Raw genomic sequence first — 19,367 nt, 5'->3', positions numbered from 1 at the left:
TAATATGCTCAGAATTGCAAATGGAATCATAATGAAAAGGACTCGAAATTTTATTCATAAGCCAACGGAGTACATCATTGTTTATTAACTATTAAGAGAATCTAATCCAAATATTAGCTAATGCAAAACAATGGTAGTCATTTGACTTCTTTCGGTAACTCCAAAATAAATGTGACCAGGTGCGTAAAGAGATGTCGGTGGAGCAAAGCTCGCTTAAGTACCACTAATCTCAAAACCTTTCTAGACATCACATTTACTTTGGATGAGCCTAGTTTGAAAAAAAAAAATTAAATCATTGGCATTTACAACTAAATATATGGCAATTGCCTATTACATCTCTTGGAAAAATAAAAACTTAAACAGAATTGGCGATCTATAGATCCCAGCCAGATTTTAAGTCTTCAACCCTTCACTCTAGATCACCTTCTGGATCTTCTTGTTCCACATAGTGAGATTCTCTTGCTTCACAATATGCTTTGTAGGCGGCGATAATATCTTCACGAGCTCTACAAATGTGTGTCCAATGACTGGATGCTCCACATCGAGAATATACAACTCTGTGCTCATGCTCCCTTGATTGAGGTGCTTTGAAAGCATCATTAGGATGGCTCTTAGTGTTGGTGGTGTCACCAACATGGCCAGAGGCATTGCCTCCCTCTCTCTTCCCACATTGACCTCTTCGGTTCCGTGTTCGCCTATTTTGGCGGTTACCTTCCTCATTAGAGTGAGAATATGGACCAGAATGTTCAGAAATGTCCCTAGATTTAAGGTTTCGCTCTTGGCGCCCTCCCTTAAGGGTGCGACTATAATTGGTCTCCAGAATAGACTCTATTCCTATGGGTCTCAAATTATAGTTCTTCACAAGGATGTTGTCATGCTTTTCAGCGACATTCATGGCTCCAATGAGCACATGAAACCTTATGATCCGTCTTACAGTAACATCGATTCGATAGTTTTTAGCAACCATCAAAGTAGAGATGGGGAAGGTGGAGAGAGTCCTCTCAATCAACATCGCATATGTGATCTTTTTACCACATAATTCCATTAAGGATTTAATGCGAAGTGCTTCCGAGTTGTAATTAATAACTATCTTGAAATCACAAAGCGGAGATTATGCAATCTCAATTCTAGGTTAGGAAGTAGGGAGTCACAGACGTTGCCAAAGCATTCTTCGAGTGAGACCCACAACCTTCTGGGGTCTTCTTCATTCATATACTCGTACTGGAGCGAATCATCCATATGACGAGTCATTAGGATGATGACTTTCGCCTTATTTGCCTCCAAGGCTGCTCCATTTGCTTCTAAAGCTTAAGCTTGCTCAACAGTTAGCATGTCCTAGGATTCCTTGGGCCTTGAGATACTGGAGGACATCATGAACCCACTTGTGATATCCAGAGCTAGTTGTTCCTACTAGAGCAAAGTTCAGGTTACTCATCCTGAAAATATGTCGCTGGAAAAGTTGGCTGGAATATGGTCGGAAAACGTTCGCCAGAGGTCGGTCTAGTTGCTGGTCAGTAGCCGAAACTTGGCCGGAATTGGCTGAAACTACCCTAAATAGCTTCTGTTTGGTGCTTGCGATTTAGTGACTAAGGCAGCCGTTTCAGTCACTTTTAGACCAGTTCTTGAGGCACTGCTTCCGATTCCTGAATCCTGGCTTCGAGGCGCCAGTGGTGGCTGAGTTTGGTAGTTGTAGGTGGTCTGGAAGGCAGCGAAATGGCAGAAGATTTTTTGCGGACGGTTGGGTAGGTTTCAGGCCGGTTCTAGTGGTTTGCCGCCTGTTCTGGACTCCTGGGGTCGAGGGCTTCAACATGTGTAGCAGAGGCAAAAAGGTTTCAAGGTTTTGTATATAGATTTAAGTTTTGGCTATTTGATTTAGGGTTAGGGTTAGGGCTTCGTGCTGATAACGTGTTTTAGGAAAAAGGTATGCAGAGAGAACATCATAGAGAATTGAGAGAATGAGTTGTGGTTTCATTGATAATAGAGGCCTCTTTATATAAAGGATTACAAGCAAAGAATATCAGTCTTACAAGGAAACTAAATCGTACAATGATTAGGATATCTCCGTAGATTCGGTAAGACTAACCTTATTACAACTCATACAAGTAATCAGAGTTTGGGCTAGACATACAAACTAGTGTGTCCTTAAACACTATCGGAATTTTACAAAAGAGATATATTGCTAATATCAGGGATATCTGGAAAAATATATATTTTTTGAAAGAGTCAATTTATTGAAATTACATATATTTAACATATGAATGTCAACTTCATCTACATCAGAAAAGAGACTCTAAGTGGTTGAAAAGTCGCTCGCTGGTTTACAAAAATATAATAATCAGACTAATACATATGATCCATATAGTTCAAATTGCTTTATCATGAATTCTCCTCGCCCAGATTCATCTTTAGGGAATTTCTCCTCATTTGGATTCCACTTCTCACTCGAATTTCTCTCGAATGGAATACTCCTCACCCAGATTCGCTTTGAGGAGATTTCTCCTCACCCATATTTGCCTTAAGAAGATCTCTCCTCACACAGATCTGCATTTAGAGAATTACTTCTCACCCAAGATCGCCTTGAGGGTATTTCTCCTAACCTAGATTTGCCTTGAGGAGATCTCTCTTCATACAGATTTGCATTTAGATAATTACTTATTACCTAGAATCGCCTTCTCCTCACCCAAATTCTCCTTGAGAGGATTTCACTTCACTTAAATCTGCCTTCAGAGGTTTCACTTTGAGGTATTTTTTCCAAACAGGGTAATATGCCTCTTTATTAGGCCACATCCTGACTAGAAACAGTTGTTAAAATTTTACACCTTGATATAATCTCCATATTCCATAATGTATGTTTATCTATGAATAACAAAGTTTTTTTTTTCTATTTTTTTTTCAATCAGATTTTACAAATATTTCTTCATTTTATCGGAAATATATCCCAAATATCTAAAATATCGAAGATTTTTGATGATATCGGAAATATTTCGCAGAAGCTGTGAAAAATAAGATATTGTCCCCTATAATATATCCGTCCCTCCAAAAAAGAAGATATCGGGAGACATATCAGAAATATCGTAGATATTTCAATCCTTGGGTGGACCAAGAAGCTCAATGAATCTATTGCAGAGATTACGTTGAGCCTAGGAGTTGTGAGAGTTACTCGCTCCAAAGTTCAGAATGTCTAAATAGAAGACAACTCCAATGGAGCACATCTATCACTTCTAGCAAAGAGGCTCTGGAAGCTGTTGGTAATGCAACAATGGTTCAAGTCTTGTTGAATGGAAAAATCTGAATAATTTGACCATCATAGATTGTTGGTCTGGATCCAAGTTTTTCAGCTTAATTAAAAATACTTTAGGCTGAAGATGAACAAATCTAAAAGGGGTGAACACGTTATGACAGATCCAATATGCATTAATGCACAACTCAGATGAAAGCTTTTAACATCGAACCAACCAGATTTGATTTCTCAGGATCTAAAAACATCCGAAGTCAACAGCAACGATTTATAGAAAATGAATGTGTCAAGACCTAATTGCAACCAGAATTAGAATGTAAAATAAAATAGACTAGACGAAGCAGATAGAGTTGGAGGATTAGAAAAATCTCCACCCAACTTCAAGGACATTCAATTTGGGGGCGAGGCTATTTGAACCTACAAATCAGTTAGTTCATTCCAACCACACTTGTAGGCAAAGAAAGAATAGAACTTTTTGTTTCCCATCCCTACCTCTAAACCATGAGGCCATGTCAGAGGCACCTATCTAATGTGCAGAGTCACCCATGTGTGATCTGAACCACAACGGTGCATTTAATCAGTAGCTAAGGTCATGGCCTTATTATTTTTTTCTTTTAATTTGAAAGAAAATAAGAAACGGTATGTTCAAATGTGAAAAGATTAAAACTAATTTCATTACAAAAAAAAAAAGGAAAAAAAAATCTTTAAAGGACACCTGAATCTGTGAGGATTCAAATGGAATCACCTGTAAATTTGTGCCAACCCCATCTAGGATGAATGGCTGTTTGATTTTCGACAGCAGGCAAACATTAAAACTATTTCAACTAAATGGTTTTTGGTGAAGAAAAATGGAAAAATAGAAAACATTCAACATCTGTTGATGTCCTGCTCCTAGCAAGGTTTGGAAAAGGGATTATAATGTGTGGTAAATAACTTACCAAGATGCTTTCATCACAAATAGATTGGTTTGAGCCTTGGAGAGTGCAAGAGCCACAGGGTTATCCAACTTTAACGATGATAATGCCTTGAAGTTCAGATTCCTTAAAAAGCAGGTCTACAAGAGGCCAATACAGAAGTTGCACCCACCATTGAAATTTAAGGGAAAAAAAAAAAACAAGAACAAGGAAGACATTGCAGATAATGTGTACATATATTTATTCACCAAGAAAACGTGTAAAATACTTTTTCTTGAACTGAGTAAGATACATACTGTAGTAAGGTATTATAAAATCTATCTAACACCAGTACACAAGATAAAGGAACAAAATTAGAATATCATGAAGAATGAATTATGAAGAAAATAATATCTGAGACAGTTAAAATGTAATCATTTTATTAATTGATTCAGTTTAGGCATAATTTTCTTTGATAAAGAAGTAACTATTTGTAAAATAAATAGAAAATTATTCTTAAGTGTCATTTTGAAACTTAAATTAGCTATAAGGCCACCTAAAAAAAAAAAAAGAAATCAGATCCATCTCTCTCTTTTCTCTCTCTCACCAGTGATTCAATATTCTCTTTCTCCGAGGAGCTTGTTCACTTCTCGTCGTGGTTGTCATACATGGCGTCGCCGACGAATAACCTCTCTGACGTCGGAAGCTCTTCCTCAGCAGCAATTGACGATTGCGCAGAGAAGCTCAGCGTTGGCCGTAGTATCTCGACCGAGAGAAGCCTTGTTGCCTTGTTGCTGATCGGAGAGAAACGAGACGGCATCGTTTCACCACCTCCTCCTCTTTCTCCTACGTTTTCTCTGATCTCAACGCCGATTCGAAGCAAATCTTAGCTCGGGAGATCTGTCGACGCATAGACCGCTGATGCTTCTCCTTCAGATTGTTCGCCGTCAGTGACCTCCAGCTTTGTTCCTTGTCGGTGACCTCCAGCTCCGGTTGTCCTCATCTTCCTCTAGAACGTCATCCAGAATACGCCAGCTCGTGGTCGACTTCTCCGGCGGGGTCAGACTCCAGGAGGCGAAGCCCGACAGCTGCGATCGGAGGAGGATGTCGTCGACGCATGTGGTGTCGTCCTCGATATTGAGCGCGTAGCTGGGAGCATTGTAGCTGACGCCGCCGTCCTTCGCATCTGAAAATGAGATTCCAGCACCGGTCCCTGATTTCCTCTAGAGCACGATTTCGTTCGGCTTCTTTCTGGTGACGAGTTGTCCTCAATGCCATTCATTTTGCTGAGTTTTTGATTTTGGTATAGATTGTGGTTTGAATTTTGTATTGTTACTGTTTTTGGAAAAGGTAGAAACTCATTTGTTCCCTGTGCCTGATTTGATGCATTGTTGGCTTTTGTCACTAAATTTTGTGGTTCATTTATGGACATGTACTGATTAGTGTTCTCTGTTGGTAGATTTGTGTGTTGAGACCATATAGTTTCTGCATGTTTCAAAGGAATATACAGTCTAACAGTAGCTTTTGGTATTTGTAACAATAGTTTTTGTTACTGGTGAGAGTAGTTTTCTCGTGTTGATGACAGTAGTTATTATTGTTAATGACAGTAGCTTTTGGTATTTATAACAATAGTTTTTGTTGGTGGGGATCGTAGATTTTGGTTTTGAGGAGTGTAGCTTTTATTGCTAGTAACAGTGGCTTTTTGTGACCTTGTCGGAGGTTGCCGGAAATCTCATGAGAGTAGCTTTTGTTGCTAGTGACACTAGTTTTTGTTGGTAGCAGTAACTTTTGTTGCTAGTGACAGTAGCTTTTTTTGTGGTAACAGTAGTTTTTGTTGCAGGTGACAGTAGCTTTTCTGACCTCGTTGAAAATCTCACCAGCGTAGTTTTTGTTTGTGACAATATCATTTGTTGCTGGAGATAGTAGCTTTTGTGACCTCACCGAAAATCTCACCAGCATAGTTTTTGTTTCTAGTGACAGTAGCTTTAATTGCTAGTGATAGTAGCTTTTGTGATCTTGCCGGAAGTAGCCGGAAATCTCATCATAGTAGCTTTTGTTGCTAGCTATAGTAGTTTTTGGTATTAGTAACAATAGCTTTTGTGGTAGCTGGAGTTTGCCAGAAGTTGGTTGGAGACCTCGCCGGAGTTGACCGGAGAGGAGAGAGAGAATAGTGTTCACTTTTTACTCTAGTGGCATTTATGTAAATATATTGATTTTTATATCCAAAATCTAATACCATTTTTAATCTAGTGGCCTTATGAGGGAAAAAATTAGTTTGTGGCCTTATGGCTAAAAAAACATCTAAAGATGCACTTATATGTAATTATCTCTTGTAATAAACAGGCAACAGAATATGAATTATAAAGCGTCTAAACCATCAGTAGGGAAACTTTTTTATAAACACAGATAGAACTGGACAAATCAAGTATGACTTGGTTAGGTGCTAATATCAAGCTTCACAAGCTCACACCCAATTCAAAGATCATATTTACATCTCTCACTCTATGCGCTGCACTTTGAAGCTCTCTCCAGAATGTCAAAAACACTTTGTAGTGTCATCTCCTCTACAATAACAACCTTGTCTCTTGATTTAGAGCCACATCCAATAGAAACCTGCCTTCTTTTTACACCTAAAACCTGTAATTTGAGAAGAATATATGAACTTTTCACATGTGACAGCATGACTAGACCAAATAGAGAACCAAATATTTTATAGAAAACTTACTAGAAAACTACATTATGATACAAACATAATAATAAACATCAGACCGTTGATATTTTAGGCTTCATTCTGCACCACCTATTACAGAAATTATTGATCTTCTCTTGATAAGAAACATATATGAATGTCTCATCAAACTTCCTTCAATATCTGGTCTGCCTTTATGTGGGAAAATATAAAGTTATGCATGTATTTGTGTAAGTCTGTGTGTCGTGTGTGTGTGGGATCTACTACGTATTTTCAAGTAAAACCATACTTAAGTCGCTTAAACTTACAAATGGTTTCTAGCTAATTTTGGAGGAGTAGTACTCAGTGACGTGGGAAGAGATTTCAACTTTATTCTTAGGAACAAAGAGAAACGCATCTCTACATTGTTGCCATTCTTAGTCACACTTAACATGATCTTAAGGGGACTTGACTACAATCAACATTCTGAAACATAATGAAAGACAAGAGCTTCCATCCACCCATGTGACTTTGCAGAATCGCATCCAAGGAGTTTGTTTCACCATTCAAAACACCACTTATGCCACTTACATCTATTGCTAGTGCAATACTTATCCCCTCTGCATGCCTCAAATCACTTTCCCAACAAAGTTTGCTTACAGGTACTAGAGCTTTCCGACTAAAAACCACTTTTCTTGAATAGGAGAACAAGTACCCTTCAAACTTGGGAAGTAGTATTTCACTATTTCTTAACCAAGCCCTTTGCCAGTTTCCACCATAAACTTAACCTGCATATCTTTATCTATAAAACCTATCCTTAAACTAACCTAACGAGCATCCTATTGCACTACATACGTGTCAACAAGTACACAACCTCCCTATTAGTCATCATTATTCCTGTAAATATGTAACCATAATTTTGAAGCCAGTGGATTGTGCTGAGATTTCTAATTACAAGAAGTCAAAACAAACTCATACTTTCGCTTACACTTCCATCACAAAAGGACCAGCATTCTGGCAGTGCATTTCAATCCCACCACTCTCCCGTCTCAGTTGCTAAATATCACTAATAAAAACCAGATGTTCTTCTCCTCAAGTATTCACTAAGGAAACAATTTTCCTCTTCAGAGAAACAAAGCTCAACTATATTTGTTCTCAAAGTAAGTTTCTTTTCAACTTAGAACACTCGGGAGCTTCGTCTAGAGCTTAACCATTCTAGGCACAATTTCTTGGAGCTATGCTAAGCCACACTACATCACATTTCCTTCATGAATGAATTACAAAGCCAATCATCTCTCTTACGATCTCCAAATAACCAAAAACTACAGTTACAGAGCATCAAAAACATGAAGGAAAAAAAAAAAATCTTACCGAACTAATGTAGTCGAGTAGGGCGGCGTTAGCTTCGCCGTCCTTTGCAGGGGCGTCGATCTGCACACCCAACGCCTCATCACTGAAATCTTCATTCAAAAAGAAAAGCAAAGATTACAGGAATGCAGAGATGATGAAATTGAAGACTGAAAAAGGGAAGAGAGAGAGAGAGAGAGAGAGAGAGACCAGTGATGGAGGCGAGTTTGGAGCCAGGCTTGGCGTGGATGGTGATGGCGACGGAGGAGGGAGGTACGGAGCGAATACATGCCGGGAAATTGTTGGTAGCGGAGGACTGAGTCGACTCGGCGGCGGCGGCAGGTTTGGCCTTGGCCTTTCCCTTCTTCGCTGGAGCCATCTCCTCTTTCTTCTCCCCCGCTTCGCACCTCACCGCTTCGGCGCTAAATTACGTATTACCCCGGGTAATTGCTGTGTCGAATCGATTTTCTGATCTCGTCAAACAAAGCATATGAGTAAAAAAAAAAAATTATATATATATATATATATATATCTATATCTATACTATTATTAAGAGAAGAGAATTTGTCTTAGGGTGCGTCTATTGTCACCCTACAATTTCCTTTGTTCACCTTACTTGCTCATTACACTTACGTTTTAATTTCAATTATTAAATTTACTTATCTAACCCATTTTTCTTTCCAAAAGTATCATTATATAACATATCCAATTAAAAAAAAATTAACTAAAATCTCTCATTTAATTTATATCAATAAAAAAAACTAAAATATGCTAAAGGTTCCTAATAAAATCATAATCTAATTTACTTTCATCTTGATTTTTTTTTCAGTATCAATGTTCGTCTATTTCAATCTATATTAAAAGATTAGTAATTTAACAACTATAAGCGAAAAAGAATAAATTGATTTTTTTTTGTGTTTTTTATTTTTTGTGTGTTTTAAATTTTTTTACTTTTGGTGTTCACAAAAAGTATTGCAAAGATTTGATGAAATTAACATTTATAGTTTTCTGAATTGAATAACGAATTCGATGAGGAGGCAACAAAGAGAAAAAAATAATAGTAATAAATTCAAATTTGGATGGAAAATATCAAGATTAATGTTATCCAATAAGAAATTAAGTAGTCTTTGTATTAAATTAATTGGTTATGTATATAATTTTCCTTATAGATTTAAATTTTAGAAAATTAGTGTACTTATTAGTCATTTTGCATTTGGGTAGTATAGTCTTTCAATAATTTAAATGTTTGTAGGGTAAACTAAGTAAATAGTAGGGTGGTAATAGCCGCACTCTTTGTTTTAACTTGTCTTCCCTTGGCAGTCTAATAGTTAACATTCAAGCTGTAATGAAGAGTAATCCGGGTGTCCAAATCAATTTTGCTTCTCGTTCTTGTAATAGAATAGCTCATAGACTTGCCAGTATGGCTTATGAATCTGCTCAAGGGACTGTGTGGTCTGAGTATATTCCAGACTGCATTCGGGACCCTGTGCAACAAGAATGTACTCCCCCTTAATCTTAAATACATTTCTTGTTTCTTGCTTCAAAATAGAAGAGAATTTGTTAGCCAAAATAGAAAAATTTTACCAAAATATCCTTGAAATATTAAAAAACATTTGAACTGAAATATTTGAGAAAAACAAAATGGTCAATTCACAAATAAAAGAAAAACAAAATAAATTTAACCAAAAAAATCAAAAATAAAAAACAAAATATATGCAGCAATTTTCTCCACATTCTATGGAGTAACTTCCCACTAAATTATCCACACCCATAGGATGTGTTTGGAGTCTAGTATATATTATATATATCGAGAGCAATGTCTCGTTTTGAAATAAAAGTGCGCTTTTAGAATTTATGGTCACTTTTCGATCGCATATTCACATCTCGATCGTTCAGTTTTTATGTGCTAATGTATAGATCATCTCTACAAAATTTCAGCAAAATTGATAATCTTTAAGGGTTTTTGTCCATTTATCCTATTTTTAGATTTTGTTTTTCCACTTACCCCATTAAGTTTTTTTAATTCTCTCTTACCCAAAACACTCTAAGGAGATATTCCCTAATACTCCATTAAGATTTTTTTTTTGTTTTTTATTTTTTTTTAATACCATTTTACCCTCACCCCTTTGTTATTTAGAAAGAGACAGAGAAAATGGAAGATAGAGAAACCATATGAGACTTCGCCGGAGCCCGGTCACCAACCGCCGGATTCCGGTCACCAGCTGCCGCCCACCTGAATTTACTGAAAATCTCACCGGAAAGGGTTTTTTTGCCCCCAATAGACATCTATTGCCCCTTAATATACGTCTATTGCCCCCCCAATAGGACTTTCAATAGCCAGAATGGGAACTAATCTCCCTAAATTTAAACAAATAAAACTTTAATTACAGGAAAAAAAAAAAAAAAAAAGGAGATTACATCAATTCAAAACGTCTATTGCCCCCCAATAGCCGTCTATTGCCCTCCAATAGAGGGGTAATAAACCTCTATTGCCCCCCGTAGACGTCTATTGCTCTCCAATAGAACTTTCCGTAGCCAGAATGAGAACTAATTTTCCTAAAATTAGACCAAAAACTTTGATTAAAAAAAAAATGAAGAGATTGTATCAATTCAAAAACATCTATTGCCCTCCAATAGATGTCTATTACCCCTAATAGACATTTAAAACTTTTTTTTTCTTTCCTTCTGTACTCATTACCAAAAAAAAAAAAACATTGATTTGGGCACCCAGAAAATGATCTGGGCACCCACCTATCTCTCAAGCCAAGGTCGAACTGGTCACCAGATTGCAGGGACATGGGCGGGTGTGCTGGAGGTTGAACTGGACAATTGGACAGTGCCCATGTTGAGAGAAGAGATTGCCCAACTTGATTAAATCTCGGAGAAGCTCCCGCACTCAAAGCCGACGAGCCTGACCTGAAACCAGCGTTGGGAAGGAAGGCTGGCTTCGACGCTGGCGACACCGGATCTCAGACGCCAACCTCTTATGTGGCAGGGCCACGACCTTCACGATCGGCCTCGCTGGAGACGGCTTCCAATAAGACAACGGCAGGGAAGCTGATCATAAAGGTCGGAGCTTGAATTTTTCTCGCCAGGTTCAGAATCCGGCAGGGGGGAGAGAGAGAGAGAGAAGCTGATCGTAGAGGTCGGATTTGGAATCCAGCAGGGAGAGAGAGAGAGAGAGAGATAGCTGTGAATCGTGACTGGAGAGAGAGGAGAGAGAATTTCATGGAAGTTGTTGTAGTTTATTAATTATGTTGAGGGTATATTTGTCATTTCTCTTTAAATTGTGTTAATGAGAACAAAAATCTCCTGCTGGGGTAAGTGGGATAATTTTCCCTCATTTTGGTGCTTTGGGTCAAAGACCAAATCTTTAAATCTAACTCGCTTAAACCAATGGACGAACTGAATCTGTCCAACTTGAACCATATTAGTTTTAATGCAGTTATCAATGCCTTAATGACCATCAATTTGGCTGAAATTTTGTAGAGAAGATCTATACATTAGTACCTAAAAACTGAACTGTCGAGATGTGGAAATGAGACTGAAAAGTGACTTTAAACTCTAACTTAACACTTTAATTTCCGAGCGAGGCCTCGCTCTGGATAAATTTTATATTCTTAAGTAAATCCAGAATATGTGTCTGGCTCAAACTCTAGGTTACTTATTATAGTTGTAATAGGGTTCGTATTAGAGATAATCTTGGAGAATCTTAATAGATATATAATCAATGTACGATTATGTTTCCATATACAACTCTATCACTATGCTTGTAATCTTTTATATAACAATGCCCCAATTATCAATGAAGAAATGACTCAATTCTCTCCAAATTTCAGTTTTCCTAAAACACGTTATCAGCACGAAGTTCTAACCCTAAAACCCAAATTCTGTAGCCATCAAATCCGACCAACCACCGCAGCACACCTTGAAGCTCCAATCTCAGGAGCCCAAAATCGGCGGCAGAATCACCGTAACAAACTGTAAAAGTACCGAACCGGCCCTCAAAAGAGAAAAAGACCCTTGCCCGGTTCGCGACGATTCAGACTTCCATCTACCGTCAAATTTGGTCACAAACAGCACCTTAACTCCAGAATCTGGGAACCGAAAACATAACTCCCAAAACTGGCCGGAAAGCTACTGGATCGGCCTGCAGAAGCGCTACACGTCCTTGAACCGCTGGGACTCCTAGATGGCTGCACCTGTCCTCAGTTCAGGCCAGCCCAGCCTAACAAGAAAGAAAAAAGAAAAAGAAAAAAAGGGAAGAATGAGCGGCCCAGAAAAAGAAAAGAGAGGGAGCGGGCTCAGAAGAAGAAAAGAAAGAGATGAAAAACAAAAGAGAGGCGGGCCCAGAAGAAAAAAAAAAAAAAAAAAAAAAGAGGAAGCCCACATGCTAGCAAAAGACAAAGAAAAAAAGAAGGAAGAAAGCGGTCCCACGTGCCAGAAAAGAAGAGAAAAAGAAGCGGAGGACGCGGCCCACTGCAAGAAGAAGAAGAAAAGAAAGAAAAAATGGACAACAGCCCACATTGCCAGAAGAAGAGAAGAAGAAGAAAAGGAAGCGGCCCACGGTCAAAGTCAAAAAAAAAAGTATTTTTTAAACATTTCTGCTTCTGTTTTTCTGTACTTTCAATTTCTTTTCTTTTTCTCGGGGACTTGCAACCTCCCTTCTTCTACCCCTCTTTTCTTCTTCATAGGGGAGACCAAAAGCCGAACCACTCACTCCAAGGTGGGAGCTTGTAGAGTCCTCCAAACGTAGAGTTTGTTGAGAAGTTATGATCGACCACAAAAACATCATTGTTTAGAGCTAATCCAATATCTTTTGGAATTGAATTTCTTAGGAGCGACTACGCTCAGAAATTCATAATTTCTTGGAAGCGATTACGCTCAGAAATTCATAATTTCTTGAGAGCAATTCCGTTCAGAAATTTTTATTGTTTTTGTGGTAGCATTTTTCGCTCCAAAACTAACCCTAATTTCTTGTTGTTTTTCATGATGAGTAACCTGAACAAATTGAACTTTGCTCCACTAGAGATAACAGGCACAAGAATTTTGAAACCCTAAAACTCTCTTGGCCGTTTCCACTGCTCGATCATGCCTTGTCCGACGGCATGCCTTCGTGGTGGCGTTGTTGGACGAGCTTTTCTAAATACAAGGGCCGAGAGATGGTCCTCAAGTACACCTAGCCGAAGTGAGGTTTGGGTGTTGCCAGTTTCCGGTTTTGATTTGCAGGGATTCAGATGGGACGGCGGGAAGGTTTGGCGGTTGTCTGTTGGTTGGTAGAGCAGATCATGGTCAGGGCAAGATCCTGAAGCCCATTGTCTCGGGGGCTTGTCAGAGATGATTGATCCAGGAGGCCAGATTAGGAGGGATGAGGGCTTGGGTTCTGATCATTGTTGGTCTGGTCTTGGTGTGGTTCACAGTGGCGCACCGGATCCTGTTTGTCCTGGCTCGGAGCTGAGGTGGTTGGTCCGGGTAGAGGAGGATGGAGGTAGGGGTGTGGAGGGTGGAAGGTTGCCGGTGGGAATCCATGCGAGCTGCAGGTACGGTGGCATCCACAGATCTCAACTCGGGCTTGGGCTAAGGATTATGTGGGCTTGGGCTACTGCTTTGGGCCCAAGCTTTTTAATATTTTATTCATGTTATGTTTTTCTTTTAATTAGACATGGCTTTATGCCAGTAATGAGTCTCTACCGATTTGTGTTTGGGCAACGTGGGCATTGTTCCCGTATGCACATTCAGTGTGCCTTGTCTGGCCTAGCGAGGCGGCGAGCTATTTATTTGATCAAATGAACGCAACCTCCTAGTGGCAGGATGAAATTGAGTGTCGCCAGAATTATTTATGTGTGGCAACATAGTGGGAAAGTTGTGTTATTTGTAATGATGCTTCTTCATCATAGAGTTATCTTTCCGGTATGTCAAAACAAATGAAGCAGTCATTCGTGCACTCTTTGCTATTTGGTGCTTGTTAGAATACATCGATTTTGTGGAGAGTCTTGGTATTATTTCATGATGTTCTCTTTATGCTTATTGTAATTTGGGGTTTAACCTCTACATCCCCCCCTGTATTATGCAGTTTCATTAATCAAGGCTTGAAGGCAGCTGCACCAGCCCATTTCAAAAAAAAAAAAAAAAAACAACAGACGCAGGATACCTCAAATGTGTACGAGATGTGCTCCAGCATCTTAAGGTTGAAGAGATCCGGAATACGATCTAAGAGCCAAGTCAGAATATGCTTACTCCTGCACAAGCTGCCACTTTGGAAGCAAATAGAGCTACTATGGAGGAAAATAAAGCTAAAGCCATCATTCTCATGACAAGGCATATGAATGACGCGCTCCAGAATGAGTACCTTAATGAAGAGAACCCTAGAAAGCCATGGGTAGAACTCGAGCAGTGTTTTGGCAACATTTATGACTCCCTGCTTTCCGATTTAGAAGTGAGATGGCATAGCCTCCGCTATTGTGATTTCAAGTATGTACTTGACTACAATTCAGAAGCCTTTCGTATCAAATCTTTGATGGAGTTCTGTGGAAAGAACATCACTGATACGATGTTCGTCAAGAAGACTCTCTCTACCTTCCCCGCCTCTGCACTGATGATTCCCAAGAATTATAGAATTGATCCTCCTCTAACTCATAATGGTGTTGGTGAAGAAGTCCCCTCTTAAACTGAACCATAAATTCCACCAATGAATTCCACCCAGAAACATAATTCTTGAAAAAAGAATGTTGACTCTCTGCTCTTTGACTACTTGACATTCCTGCTGAGAAGGCATGATTTACATATGCTGGTATCCATGATGAACGAATTTCATATATTGACTTCAACCACTTGTTACCACTCAACTCACTCTTCTCAGTAATTTCAGTCCATCTTGAGTCAAACTCCTCTCTACTACTTGAATTTCGTATGCAGCTATGAAAGTCTTGGTAGTAATCCCGATATTTAATCGCATCTAGCTTCTCATAAAATTTATTTAGAATGTGCCAACTGCAATATCTATGAAATGTTTGTGGGAGTGCTTCTGAAATGGTTTTAGTCATAGTAGGATCTTGGTCAGTAATAATCATTTTGGAAGCATTTTCTGGGGCACTTCCTGGCATAGAATTTAGAAATTCCTTGAATAACCAAAAAAAAGAACCGGTTGTCTCATCATTTAAGAATGCACAAGCAAAGATGATTGTCTGCCCATGATTATTAACTCCAGTGAATGGTGCAAAAATCATTCCATACTGATTTGTGTTGTATTTAGTATCAAAGATAACTACATCTCCATAAAAGTTGTAAGCTCATCTTGAAATTGAGTCAGCCCAAAAGCGCCGTGTTACTCTGTTTTCCTCATCTAACTCCATTATATAGGCAAAAGAAGAATCTTTTTCTTTCTCATTCTGAAAATGCATGTACAATAGATCTCCATCATGCCCCTTCTTCTCTTGACGACAAGTTCTTCCATAATTATACAGATCACGCTGTGTACAACCAATATTTTGAATGCCACCTACCTCAACACCAAAGAATTCAAACTGTTTATGTTTCTGAACATTTACCAAGCTTAGTTGCTATGATAGAACTGAGTTAACTTTTGAAACAAGACGGTGAGATCTCAACAAATGTACTATAGGCGGGCTTGTTAATGGGTGGTTGTGACCCTCGACAAATATAGAGATTGCATATCTTCCAAACTACTCCTTCCTCACAGCTGCAATTCTTGCTTTACAACCCACTTTCGGTAATCCTCTCTTACGTTTTTCTCCTTGAACTTTGGAATTTCCTTGCTTATAACAGACATACTCCTTCCTCATAAGTTGGGTATTATCTTTGTTGGTTGCACTAGAATGACTTCTAATACTAAACCCTGCTTCTTTTGCATATCTATTGTACAAAGCAGCAACCTCATCTATTGTTTCAAACTCTTAGTGTAATTTTAGGCATCAGCTCTGCTTTTACTTGAGGAATATAAACATGATCATCCTCTAACTCCATTCAATTGAAACTAAAAAGCACACATACACCCAACCTAAATTTGTCAGTCAGCTGTGCCAATAAAAAGAAAAGATAGAAATTCAACCAATGTCAATAAAAAAATTACCCATGAATGTTTTTCATTGCTGCCTAAAACTAAAAAATATACATAAGACAATCAATGAAAACACCATAACATCGACAAAAGAAAGAAAGAAGAAACCCAGAAACAGAAAGAAGAAAAAGTCCCAAATATGATAAAACCCTAATTTTTGTAATTGGAAATCAAACAAATCAGAAAAGAGAGAGAACCCATACTCTAGTTGTGTTTAGGGAGGTCCGAAAAATCCCAAATTTTCAAACTCAAAAAACTCAAAGCTTTACCTTATACGGTGACCTGGGGACCTTTATCAGGGTCTTCACCGTTGATGAACTCCGGCGACCACATCATCGTCGAATCCAAACGGTAGCAGTAAGGAGGACTAAGGAGATGACGAGGTTCGGCGACAATTTTCATGAGAGAGAGGGAAAAAAAAAAGCTTGGGTTGCAACAATCGTGAAACCTGAGACGAGTTTCAAGCATCAATGGTGAGAAGACATGGATTTTGGGTGGAGAAGGAGAAAAACTTTGGTTTTTTCATTGGGAGTGAAGATTCAACAGTCAGGTTTGAAGTACAAGACTCGACCCACAATTGTTGTTGGAAGCATTTGATCTGAGCCATTGCTTTTCATCTAAACCAATCAAAGGATGAGAAGACTTCGTCTGCAAATTTAGTTTTTGACGAATGTCCTCTCCTGATCGTCTATATATATATATATATATATCCTATCCAGAGCGGAGCTCCGCTTTGAAATTAAGGTATCTAACTCGCTTAAACCAATGGAAGAACTGAATCTGTCCAACCTGAACCATACTAGCTTTAAGGCAGTTATCAATGCCTTAACGATCACCAATTTGGCTGAAAATTTGCAGAGATGATCTATACATTAGTACTTAAAAACTGAACGGTCGAGGTGTGAATATGCGACCAAAAAGTGACTCTAAACTCTAAATCCACACTTTAATTTCAAAGTGGAGCTCCACTATATATATATATATAAGGATTCAGAGCACCAACGTGCACTTGCATCAATAGAATGGACGGCCAGACAATATTACGTGGATTTTTTTTGTTTTGTTATTATTGACTACAAATATCAAGAGTTTAGATCACCTAATAGGTGCTGGGTCACTTGCATTACCGGTATATAGAATAATTTTCGTCAAAATATGTAGAGTCAAAGTAGATACGATTATAAATGTGTTGGAGAATTATAACACTCTAATTCGGTATAAATTTTTGCTTATGACTGCTTATAGTATAAGGAAAAAAAATATAATGAAAGAGTGTTTCTATTCGTATATCTTATATTGTTATTTGGATATCCTCTCATTTTTAAACATTTTAAAATCCTATTTTTCCCTTCTAGCAAACTAAAAAAAAACTAAGACTTTGAATCTCTTCCATCATCATGGCTCCTCTCTCTTCTCTCCTCTCAATTACACACAAACACACACACAGATTTAAATACTTCGATGGCTTGAAAATCAGTAGTATGTAAGTCATATGTTTTGTTTAAGTAGTCAAGTATACAACCAAGGTCTACAATTACAAGACATATCAAATTCACTATACTCGATGAGTTGTGATCTGTTGGCAAGTTATAATTCCAACATTGTAAAGGTCATGAATTTGATTTTCACTGACATATGTAAGGGTAGGGTGGACCAACAATTTTTTTCTATAAAAAAAATCATTGTACTCGATATGCCAAAATATATTAACATGTTAATGTTAATTTGGATGAGAAAGGAGCTAGGTTTGGGGTGAATGTATTTCTAATAACATGTTTGGATAACAGATGATGTTTGCAGCTAACATGTATGTTTGAAAAGATTGGGGTAGATCGAGATCTTGTTGAGCGAATGTCGCTATTGAAATTTCTCTTGCTTTTCTTCAAAAAGCTTTGATATTTAAGAGTACTCATCGTTTTCTTTTTAGTTTGGCTTTTGTTCAATTTATGATACAGCAAGAAGAATGTTGATGCAAAGAAAGTCTCTCTCTAGCTAAGTTCGAAGAAAACTTGCAATAGTGAGAGTCCTAGAGTCGCAGAGGTAGGAAGAGGTGAGGTGTTAAGACAGAAAACAAAGGATAAAAGTGGGAGTTTGATGACAAAAATTACTATAGGAGGTCTAAACACTCATAATGCAATCATATGAACACTTGAAGTTAGTTGAACATTAACCCGTTAATAAAACAAACGCGGTCTGTATGTCAGTCATTAAAGATTTTGAATGGTGATTTTTAAACCCACCCATTCATTAATCGTATTTTAGTGGTTTGACCCGCAAATATCTCTTTTCTAAACAAAAGAATTCAACACCTCGTATTGTGTATGAATTTCGAGTCATGTTAGACCTATAAAATCAAAAAGAATTAACCGGCTGAAAAAATATATATATCGTGAACAGTGGTGTGTCAGTTATTTAACTGTAAATTATGATAAGTACTTTTACAAAGTATGGAACATTCAAGTCTTCGACTTAAATTTAACATAAAAAAAAAAAATAAAATAAAAAACCCACCCGACGTTGTTTGTGAGAGATAAAGAAGTGTTCTAATTCGTGAGAGATAAGGAAGTGTTCTAATTAATAAATGGAATGGCATCTATTATCCGGCCGTACATTTAAGTGTAAGACGTAGGTTTCCCATTTGGGGCATGCATCCCACGCTTTTCACTTTCTCCTTGTCCGGTGCTGCAAAATCTCGTAATGAAAGGCTCCAATCTGGGTGCGTGCATTCAAACCCTTCCCCACCTCACCCACTTTCCAATCCCATCGCTCCTTTTCAATTCCTCCATTCCAAAACCAAAAACCAAAAACCAAAAACCGCGTCAACCTTATCCTTCTCCTCCTCTCCTCGAAACAAGTACAAATCAATAAAATCAAAAACAACCTCCCCCCGGAACTAGTTCTCTCTCTCTCTCTCTCTCTCAGTGTGGGGCCCACAAAATAATGTCGTAGAAGAAATCGAATGCTTGATGGTGATGGTGTTGTTAATGCGTTTTGACTGAAGTCAACGTTGACCGGGTTGGAGGGCAGGGGGGGACAAGGGGATGTGATCAACACCGTCGTTCTGTCCTTTTTTTGGGTCATGCCGGATTTTGGAGTGTTCGCGTCGACAAAGATAGAGGTCGGCAGAGCCAAACCGAACTACTC

General features: G+C 38.3%; 1 protein-coding gene across 1 annotated transcript; it reads right to left on the bottom strand.

The window, feature by feature from the left end:
- Positions 1-6,452: 6,452 nt before the first annotated feature.
- On the bottom strand, positions 6,453-8,608 carry LOC112187959 (UPF0235 protein C15orf40 homolog). Its single transcript, XM_024326942.2, has 3 exons — positions 8,357-8,608; positions 8,171-8,259; positions 6,453-6,768 (listed from the first exon to the last, which is right to left on the bottom strand). The coding sequence occupies exons 1-3, from the start codon at positions 8,523-8,525 to the stop codon at positions 6,634-6,636; spliced, it is 393 nt and encodes a 130-aa protein (XP_024182710.1). The 5' UTR covers positions 8,526-8,608; the 3' UTR covers positions 6,453-6,633.
- Positions 8,609-19,367: the final 10,759 nt, after the last annotated feature.

The sequence above is a fragment of the Rosa chinensis genome, chromosome 2 (genome assembly GCF_002994745.2).
Source record: "Rosa chinensis cultivar Old Blush chromosome 2, RchiOBHm-V2, whole genome shotgun sequence".
NCBI classification, from domain to species: Eukaryota; Viridiplantae; Streptophyta; class Magnoliopsida; order Rosales; family Rosaceae; genus Rosa; species Rosa chinensis.
The sequence above is the reverse complement of the archived record's forward strand: the minus strand, read 5'-3'. Positions and strand labels throughout refer to the sequence as shown.

Excerpts from the sequence above, each read along its gene's own strand:
- LOC112187959 (XM_024326942.2), bottom strand. The coding sequence starts at position 8,525 with ATGGCTCCAGCGAAGAAGGGAAAGGCCAAGGCCAAACCTGCCGCCGCC. Across the intron at positions 8,260-8,356 it reads CAAACTCGCCTCCATCACTG|ATTTCAGTGATGAGGCGTTG; the intron begins GTCTCTCTCTCT and ends TTTTGAATGAAG. Across the intron at positions 6,769-8,170 it reads TACTCGACTACATTAGTTCG|GTTTTAGGTGTAAAAAGAAG; the intron begins GTAAGATTTTTT and ends CTCAAATTACAG.